At 43.2% G+C, this 10,609-nt stretch overlaps 1 protein-coding gene across 1 annotated transcript in view; it reads right to left on the bottom strand.

The window, feature by feature from the left end:
- Positions 1–10,609, bottom strand: part of SEC63 (SEC63 homolog, protein translocation regulator) — a 111,976-nt gene that overhangs the window by 20,498 nt on the left and 80,869 nt on the right. Inside the window, exons 13-14 of the mRNA XM_024202609.2 lie at positions 10,053–10,200; positions 8,152–8,234 (exon numbers count right to left, since the gene is read on the bottom strand). Of these exons, the coding sequence (XP_024058377.1) occupies positions 8,152–8,234; positions 10,053–10,200 (231 nt within the window). The remainder of the gene's footprint in view (positions 1–8,151; positions 8,235–10,052; positions 10,201–10,609) is intronic.

Genomic DNA, 10,609 nt, shown 5'->3' with positions numbered 1-10,609 from the left:
ACACACACAGAGAGAACATGAAACAATGGGTGTTATCATACACACTAGAAGGAGAGTGATCAGTGCAGGAGAGAAAAAGAACTGTTTGTAGTGGTAATGAAAATGGCCCATTTCCAGCAATTGACAAGGAGATGTAGGGAAAAAAACCCTGCAGTTCCTCACATCTCCTTGTCAATTGCTGGAAATGGGCCATTTTCATTACCACTACAAACAGTTCTTTTTCTCTCCTGCTGATAATAGCTCACCTTAACTGATCACTCTCCTTATAGTGTGTATGGTAACACCCATTGTTTCATGTTCTCTGTGTGTGTGTGTGTGTGTGTGTGTGTGTCTTCCTACTGTATTTTCCACTACATGCATCCGATGAAGTGGGCTGTAGCCCACGGAAGCTTATGCTCAAATAAATGTGTTAGTCTCTAAGGTGCCACAAGTACTCCTGTTCTTTTAACCATGAGACACTCCCTTCCCATCCCTTTCTGCAATGCCTTGCCTTATTCACTACACACCTTCCAGCTTCTGCAACAAATGAGGCAGAAGTCTTACAGACAGCAGCCTCCTTTACTACACAACCCTGATTCATCCCCAGAACAGGTCCACCCAGTGCACTGAATAAGGTAGGAATCCTGTGGGGAAAAAATAGTACGTGATCATGAAATGTATGACTATCATAATCCTCCCAATGAAGCTGAATTAAGGCAATTACAGTTAATTTATGCTGAACAATCTGTTCCACCTTGCATTTTGCTGTGATGCTGGGAGAACCTTTCCCAGATCTGAAGAAGAGTTGTGTGTGGCTGGAAAGCTTGTCTCTCTCATCAACAGAAGTTGATCTAATAAAAGATAATGTTTTCACCCCTCAGCTCATAGACCCACCTTGTCTCTCCCATATCCTGGGTCCGACATGGCTAAAACTACGCTGCATATAAAGTTCCACAAAGTCATAAGCAACTGTAAATGGGGTCTTATAATGGGAAGTACCAGGCAACCTTAACAAAAAGCAGTGCTACTGCTGCTGCCTATCATAAAGAGTATCTAAGGCAACACTATGCCTGGGCAGTATGTATGTTCAAAATCCCTGCTTTAAAAGCGAAAACTAAACTAAATCTTAATTATGGAGCCATGACTGGCAACTCCATACCTAATTTTGCATTCTTGGAAGGAGATGTCTGCCCTTATAGTCTATTTTTTACTGCTTTATCAACATTTTACACATGCCTTGTAAACTTCTAGATGAGACTACTGTAATATGTGCTATACGATGCTTGTGAAAGAATGGGATGTGTGTGCACAAAACTGTAGATTATTTTCTATTGTAACATTTATTTTCTATTGTGCACTGAAGACATCTAACCTTGCCCCAGGCAATACTATTGAACTGTATTGCAGATAGCCACCCTGCCCAGGAAAGGTGCTTACTGAAAGAGCAATCTGAAGCCATCAGCTTTGATAGTTTCTCAACAGCTGGCCCAATTGCCCTAAACAATGCATTTTCTACACAGAAGTGCCCTTTAGATCTGCAGCCTATCAGCTTGGTCACATGGCAAAAGGAGAGACTGAAGGACGGGGAGGGACAGGCCACCTTGACATACAAGCTGGACATGCAGAGGAATGAGATGACAGGAAATGCTCTATCTAGCCTGAAAAGCAGACAAACTTCCAACTCACAGAACGTGTGAGATCAAACAATCTCAGGATTGTTTTCTAAGATCTGTAATTCTTGAATTCTTTTAAGAGTAAAGTAATTATGGTTAAAAAATTCCTTTGTGTTCCTTGCTTTTGTGTCACATTGTCTGCAATGAGGTTAAACTAGAAGCCCTGGGTGACCACACCTAGATGGAACTGAGAGAGTATGCATAAGCAACTGGGGTCTGTGGAGATCTGAGGTACTGGGATAGGGGTCTTCGGCAGCTGGACTGTATTGCCAAGGCATAACGGGACTGCATAGTCCCACATCCCAAGGAAGGGCTCAGACAAGGGGTCAAAGCCTGGGGAGTATGCCCGAGAGATTCCGGGCTAGAAACAGTGAGTAGATGCTACCCAGACACAGTAGTTGGGTCCACTCATAACAGACTGATGTCCGTACAGTGTAATACCAGGCCAGGTTGTGACAGTGCTACTCTTGAAAGCCAACTATAAATTACAGCTGATGCAAAATGCAGCAGCCAGATTGCTAGGTGGCAATAGTTGTAGAGAGCACGTTAAACCAATCCTTTATATATTGCTGCATATTTTAATTCACTTTTGGGTACAGTTGAAGGTGTTGATACCAATCTTTAATATTTGACATGTTTTGGGTCCTGGCTATATCAGAGACTGCTCTCTCTCATCATGTACCACAACAAACAGTTGTGATCAGATCATATATTCTAACTAGGGTGACCAGACAGCAAATGTGAAAAATCAGGACGGGGGTGGGAGGTAATAGAAACCTATATAAGAAAAAGACGCAAAAATCGGGACTGTCCCTATAAAATCGGGACATCTGGTCACCCTAATTCTAACGGTTCAAAAATGCAAACATTTAGGTGCTACCGGCAAGGCATATTCAGTGGAGGACCACAGACTCTAAAGTTTGCTCCTCCGTTGGTCTGAGGATGCCAAAGTGTTTTAGGTTTGAGGCACAATGCAAAGCTCCATTTATACTGGATTTTGACTGAAGGGCGGAGTCATGAATGTTTACACTCTGGAGCTTGTCAGGTGGAGAATCTCTTTAGTTTCTGGGCGGTTTTTTAAACCTAGAAACAACGTTAAGGACATTTTAAAAAAAACTGAAAAATTTTCAAACATCACACAATCCAGATGTTTAGACTTTGAAATGTAACATCAACCACTGCTACCCATTCTGCAACTACAGTTTATCTTCTTTAAGGTATTCTATAAGGTGATAATATTATAGCTATACAAGTTATAGATTATTTCCTTTTATTTATATGTCCCTACATGTATAATTTGGCATCCTGTTTGCCTCCTTCACTGCACATTTACAATAGACCAAAGATGAGAGAGGTTTCTTTAAGAGTTCTTAAGGCTATGTCTACACTAGAGACCTTACAATGGCACAGCTGTACCGATGCAGCTGTGCTGCTGTAAGATTGTTCGTGTAGCTACTCTATGCCAATGGGAGAGAGCTCTCCCGTCAACATAATGAAACCATCTCCAATGAGCAGCGGAAGCTATGTAAGAGGGAGAAGCTCTTCCACCAACATAGCACTGTGCACACTACCACTTATGCTGGGGAAACTTATGTTGCTATGGGGAGTGTTTTTTCACACCCCTGAGTGACGTAAGTTTTGCTGACAAAAGTGGTAGCATAGACATGGCCTACGGCTATTTCTACGCTACAATCTTAAATTGACTTACGTTAGGTTGACTTACAGCCACTGCATTAATTACCCCAGTGGCTGATGTCCATACTATCCTCCTTCTGTCAGTGGCGTGTAGCCTCACCAGGAGCGCGGCCTCACCAGGAGCGCTTCCACCAACTGAAGAGGGGCAGTGTGGGGGACTGAGAGCCAGGACTCTCAGCTTCGTGCAGCTCCCCACTGGGAGCTCGGCTACCCTCTCTCCTCCACGCTCCCAGCCAGGAGCAAGGTGGCAGCCCCTCGGGGCTTCTCACCTCCGCGCTCCCAGACAGGTGTTGGGGGGCAGTGGCGCAGGGCTTCTCACCAGCCACTGGGGGCTTCTTGCCTTCCTGCTCCCAGAGAGGAGCTGCCGGGGTAGGGGAAACTGCCCGGGGCTTCTTGCCTATGGCAGGGAGATCCACCCTGGAAGTCTGGTCAGCTGCCGTGCTCCCAGCAGGGAGCCAGGACCCTGGAGGGCAGCACGGATGCCAGCGGGGAGCCCAGGTGGCAGACCAAGCCAGGAGCCTGGGTGGCAGCCCAGCTTGGAGCAGAGACCTGGCAGCAGCCAGGCTGGGGAGCTGGCTTTCTTGTCAATTTCACGGCTCAGGAACCATAAAATTGACAAGAACGACAGCCAACAGTGGATGTAAAGAACACAGTGTCTACACAGACACTGCTTACCCCAGCTACACCGACATAAGTCCTACGCCTCTTGTCGAGGTGGTTTTATTATGTCAGCATCGCTGGGGAGTTACATTGGTGGGAGGAGCATTTCCATGTCTACACCTCCACTGTCTTGTCAACGAAAGCTGACTTTTGTCGACAAAACTGTGTAGTGTAGACAAGGCCTAAGTCTCTTTGTTCATAAGAATGTGGCAGTTCTTCTCTATACTGACAGTGTTCCCTCTTTGTAGTCTTCATACACGGAGGGCTGGTCTACACTGAAAATTTACACCAGCATAGCTACGTCTCTCAGGTGTATCAAAAATCCACACCCCTGAGAGATGCGGCTATGCTGACCTAACCCTCAGCGTAGACAGCACTAGACGGACTTTTGGGGAGGTGGATCAATTACAGCAGGGGTGGGGAACCTCCAGCCCACGGGCCGGATCTGGCCTGCTGCCTAATTTAATCTGGCCTGCGGCATGTCTCTGCGCCGGAGGCCGGAAGCTCTGAGCCTTGGCACTGCCCTCCCCAGTCCCCCTGCAGCTTGTGGGCGGAGGGGAGATCAGGGAAGCTCCGCGTGCTGCCCCCGCCCCCAGCACTGGCTCCCATTGGCCGGGAACCGCGGCCAATGGGAGCTGCAGGAGCAGCACCTGCAGGTGCGGGCAGCGCACACAGCCCCCTGGCCCCTCCACCTAAGGGCCGGACATGCCGGCTGCTTCTGGGAGCAGTGCGGAGCCAGAACAGGCAGGGAGCTTGCCTTAGCTCCGTTGCACCGCTGACTGGAAGCCGCCTCAGGTAAGTGCCGCCCAGCCGGAGCCTGCACCCCGAACCCCCTCCCACACCCAAACTCCCACCCCAACACCCTGAACCCAGGTCGGAAACCCCCCCCCGCACCCTAACTCCCTCCCAGAACCCACACCCCCACCTGCACCCCACCCTCCTGCCCCAGCCCTAAGCCCCTCCTACACTCCAAACCCTTGGCCCCAGCCCCACCCCAGAGCCTGCACCCCCAGTCGCAGCCCTCACCCTCTCCCGCACCCCAAACCGCTGCCCCAGCCCATAGCCCGCTCCTGCACCCTGAATCCCTCATTTCTGGCCCCACCCTGAAACCTAGGGGAAGCACCGAGCCTCCGTATCCCCTGGGGGATTGTGTATGGCCCGCGACTGATTTTTTCCTGTGGTCCTGATAGAAAAAAGGTTCCCCACCCCTGAACTACAATGGCAGGAGAACCCTCCCGTTGCTGTGGTGAATGTCTACACTGAAGCACTACAGCAGCGCAGCTGCAGCTGTTGTGTTTTAAGTGCAGACATAGCTTAGGTGAATATTCTGCATTCAGCTGCGGTGAACTGCTTTTCCATGTTAGCTCATGTACAGTACTTATAAGAACCATGGACAGAGAGACAGCTTTTCTCTACCCTTTACTGCCCACTTTTACCTGAACTTAGAGCTCCAAGATAGAAGAATTACAACAAGAAAACAGAAGTCCGATATCTTTAAAAAAGGAAGTACAGAAGTGGTGAAAGTGTCCCTAAACCATGTTGTCACTTTACACCTGAACCTAAAGCAGAAGGGACCCCACTGAAGGGGAAAGGACAGTTCAACTGCCAAACCTATTCTGTCAGTGACCTCTTCGCTGAGACTGCCAACATGAGTCTCTCATGCCGCCCCACACACTTGGGAGACACTCTGGAAAACATCTGCAAAGCTCTCTCATAGTTTTCCTTCAAAACCCTCCTTAAAACTCTCCTTTGCTGTGATGTTTACAAAAATGTTGCCAACAGTAGGTGACTAGTGTGCAGAAACCACTGCTTATCATTCTGACCAATACTGTCTCACTGGTTTTTTTTTTTTTGTTTTTTTTTTTAACTCCCCCATCTGCCTGTATACATCTGTTGTCTCATCTTATACTTAGATTGGAAGCTCTTTGGGCCTTCTGTTGTGTGTTTGTACAGTGCCAAACACAGAAGAGTCCTGGTGTATGCCAGGTACTACGGTAATACAAATAACTAAAATGCCAACGATGGCAGTGATTTTTGTGACATGGACACCAATTAGAAGCTGGACACATACCACTGACCCATTTCATATATCAAAGTTAGCGCTGAACAACCATCGTATGAAAAATTTCAGCCACTACAAGTGAGAGTTATGTTTGAATGGCTCTTTAGTAAGCTAGCAATTCTTTGAATTTAAAGAATTTTAAAATTCATTTAAACACTCAGTTTACCAAAAAAAAAATATATATATATGTGCACGTGTGTTCTAGGCTGGTCTATGAAAAAGGAAAAACTGGTGTAGCACCCAGTGAGGGTGGGCTTTTTCCATCATTGTGCTGGGCTTTGTTGTACAATTCTGGGGACATGGTGTATGGTATCAAATCTTTGGTTGTAATATCAACTAATGCTGAAGGCAACTTGGAAACAACACTATGTAAATTGAAGTGCTAGCTTGGAAATTAGCAACTGCAGCCAGCCTCCTGCAATGAGAAGCTTAGACTGAGAAAGACAACAACTGAAGAAAAAGGAAGAGTCAGCTAGAGAAGCATCCTGCAGGCTAACCAAGCAATGATGGATGCGGGAGGAAGCCAATTACTTCTGGTGGTGACCAGGAACTAATGACAAAACTTTGGGACAGAGTACCATAAATTCACCAAAAAACCCACCGCAGATAAAGAAAAATGCATTGCTCAGAGATTGTGGCTCAGAAAATCCACTGGTAGAAGGCCTATGGAAGAAGGGTCCTTTTGCAAGTAGTTGGTCGCAGAGACTTTTCTGGCAAACCTCATCCTGTTTTGTGTATTTCTGGAGAGGCCAAAATTGGTATTGGCATGTAAATCATAGTGATGTGGTCTGCCTCATGGAACATTTCTATTTCAGAATCAACCGGAGAGCAGTTTGTACAAATGAGTGTTTGCTTTTTATGTCCAATCAGATCATCTTTCTTAGGCCAGGTCTACACTACGGGGGCTATAGCGTTGTAGCTATGCAGCTGCAACCTGTAGTGTACACAACAGCGACAGAAGGCATTTCACTGTCCCTGCAGGAACTCCACCTACCTGAGCAATGGTAGCTAGGTCAATGGAAGCATTCTTCTGTTGACCTACCTGCATATACTCCAGGGGTTAGGTATGGATTTTTCATACCCCTGAGCGCCATAGCTATGTCAACCTAAGTTTTAAGTGTAGACCAAGCCTTAAATTGCAATCCTTTAGGTTTTAATTTTCAGATTTGGGGGGAAAAGTTGGAGTATTGTTTGGGAAATGGGATATTCATGAAGGCATAATACACCTGGCAAGTCTAGATGATTGAGGTTTGGCTCATTCCCCCCTCCAAAGTTAGCTACCTAGTGCCCAAATTCAGTCTGTTTTCATGTGGTTTAGGCTACACTCTGCACTCAAAAAGAACAGGAGTACTTGTGGCACCTTAGAGACTAACAAATTTATTTCAGCATAAGCTTTCGTGGGCTACAGCTTCCTTCTTCAGATGCATAGAGTGAAACACACAGACAGTTAGTCTCTAAGGTGCCACAAGTACTCCTGTTCTTTTTGCGGATACAGACTAACACGGCTGTTACTTTGAAACCTCTGCACTCAGTTGAACTTCTTCTATTGAAACTTTTCTTGGCACTAGTATTCTTCTGCTTCTACAAACCTGCAACCGTTGCATGACTAGTACCTTATCTATGTGGTATGGCCACCATACACAAAAATAAACTGCAACTTTTTATCTTTTAAAAGATGTACCTTTGCTATTTGATTAATCTATTAAAGTAACTTAAGTGTTCTAACTACTTAACTCAGATGACAGTCGCAACCATTGGAATTTTTGATGAACTACTGCAAAAGCTATTGGTCAACATATCAAGAGGTCAAGGGTAAAATTACTCCATAACCTTTCCGGTGCAGGCTATTTCCTTTGGGTATGGACTAGTGTAGTGACTAGAGTGACCTGTGAGATTTCTAACATGAAACAAAATTTTGGAGGGAGAGGGTTAACAGTTTTGATAATGGAAGAGCTTGATTCAAGAATGGTGTTTTTAAATCAATTACCACAAAATTATCAAGAAACTAGCCCCAACACAACATTCTAGGTTATCATGCTGCATTTGCAATTAATCCAAAGTTGAAATACTTTGACTACTTACTGTCATTGTTTGCCTTGTCAATGTGATCAAAACAGTGACTAGCGATCCCACTGTAATATTGTTGCTGTCTTCATCATCCAAAACTAAGGTCAAAGAAAAGTGATACTTCCATTTAACCTTTGTTTCTTAATCAGTTTCGTATTTATTTTTTAAATTAAGCATTACTTCAGTGACAGATAAAAGTGTCAGTGTAATCACAAGTCTTCCAGAGAATATTTAACAGAAAATCTGAAAGTATTTGCAAGAATAAAGACTTTCATCTGCATCATTCAACAGTCTCTATTACCTAGAATACATTAACAGAATGAGGAGCAATAATTGCATAAAACTACACAAAGTAAACATTAAGGTTGTGATTTAACTTGTAGGAAAGTTAGGGTATTCAAAGTTAGTTATGATTCCCACAGCATCCATAACTATGTAGTATTGTATATTAAAACATAAAACTTTCATATTATAAAATACCACATATGAGCAAGGGGACTAAGTTACAGTTGTTCTGGGAACCATAACTATGATTTTCCTGATCTTTGAACGATTAATATCTCAATTTCAAAGGTGCATTAAGAGTCATGCACTTTATTTTTTCTCCCTCTTTTTGAAAAGGAATTAAGGAACAGCAATGAATAGTTTGACTATAATATTGATCAGAAGACCTACAGTACGGTCAGCAGACATATGGGTTCATATCTTAGAATGCAGTAATGTTGAATGTTCAGTCTACTGACTGAAAACTACTACATTTTTATTCTGGTATGAAAAATAAAAGTATTCCTTAAATAGTTTTTCACACATCCATTACCTATAATTAGAAGTAGAAACAGTCAATCTGGGGAGGAGCAAAAAGTTAAATCCTCCTTGGCACAACTTCTTAAATGTGTGTATTTGTCAAATGCAAAATGTGCGTGGGGAGGCGTAGCTAGCAAGAACATGAGGGGATACAAGTTTGTCAAGAACACTCTGACAATTATGAACACAATTAACAACAGCACTCTGTTCCCCCGAACCACTGGAAAAGGTAAGATACTGATTTGAAAGTGCATGGTATATTGTTTTTACTTATTTTTACAATTTGAAACTTAAGTTCACCAGGTATATATGCCTTACTGAGGACTATGTATATGCCAAATCCAACACTAGGCTAGCTGAACAAAACGTGTCGGATTTTGGAAAACACAAATTTTGGAAGACCATTCTATGCAAATATTTCTGACCTTTATCTCAAATTCCCTCTGAGAAAGGTGACCAATTATCAGTTCACCTTCCACTGAGAGGCAGCCTAAAGGCAATCGTTTAACAGCATAATAACTTCAGAGAGCAAGCGAAGGAAAGTAACATATGCAATTGAAACGGTAGTGAATTTTAGCCAAGTACTATGTGGTTATCCCAAGCAGAATACACTCATCACACAAGGTTAACACACCTTCCCTCTCACAAAAATACCCTCAACTCTTTAATGATCTGGGTCTCGATTTAATGTCTCAAATAAAAAATTTATAGTTTGATATTTGGACTAAGCACAAGCATGAAATCCTTCGCCATCTTTTTTCTTTAATGTTACAAGGCAAAAGATACAAAGGTTTAAAAATAAAGTGCCATCTCAACCATTATTATACGCTGCTTTCTCAATGCTAAATCAAACAATTAAATGCTACATCAGTCCCTCTAGAGGAAACTGCTGATGGCCTGGAAATACGCAAGATGCTTTAATGTACTTCATTTTCCTCAAACTCTAAATCTGAAGTGCAAGAGCCTGTCATTCAGAAAAGTCTGCCATTTTCCAGGTTACATAAATAATGTAAGGAATTGGGGTTTCAGAGTCCTCACTGCTTACTGCCGGCAGACTATCAAATTGTCAAGAGGGATGACAGATACAGCAATGAAACGACCTCCCATCTTACCTTGTGGCTTTATATCTATGGTGATATGTGGAAAACTACCTAATACAGCCATAACTTCATCATATTTTTCATCTTCAAGGAAGTGCAGTAAGTTGCGGCGATCGGATCCTTTCAAACTCACCATGTCCTGGATACTTTTGATTTTGAACTTGGTTAAAAAAAAGAAAAAAGAAAAATACTACAAAAGAACATTTCACAAAACTAAATTCTAGTTAATGTAATCATTTGTGTATTACAGCAGCGCTGATACAAGCAAATTGTTTATTTGATTCATTCCCACTAAAAGGATTACAAACCTTGAAATAAAGTAGAAATTAAATTTCTGTTCCATTAATTGTTACATTTTCTTATTCTGATACTCCTCCATAATCGTATCTAAAATGTACCTTCTGAAGAAGTAGGTTCAGGAACTATGCAATTAACTCAACAGAGGTTTGATATTTCAGTTATACTCTCACAAAAAACTGTAGATTATATTTTATTGGAGGGCACAGTCTGATCTTACTAAAGTAAGCAAGATGTTCTGTTTTGTCCAGTATACCTATCCCATGCTTAAC

This window comes from Terrapene carolina, unplaced genomic scaffold (genome assembly GCF_002925995.2).
Source record: "Terrapene carolina triunguis isolate 2854851 unplaced genomic scaffold, T_m_triunguis-2.0 Scaffold42, whole genome shotgun sequence".
Lineage (NCBI taxonomy): Eukaryota > Metazoa > Chordata > Testudines > Emydidae > Terrapene > Terrapene triunguis.
This window is presented reverse-complemented; position numbering and strand designations above follow the sequence as displayed.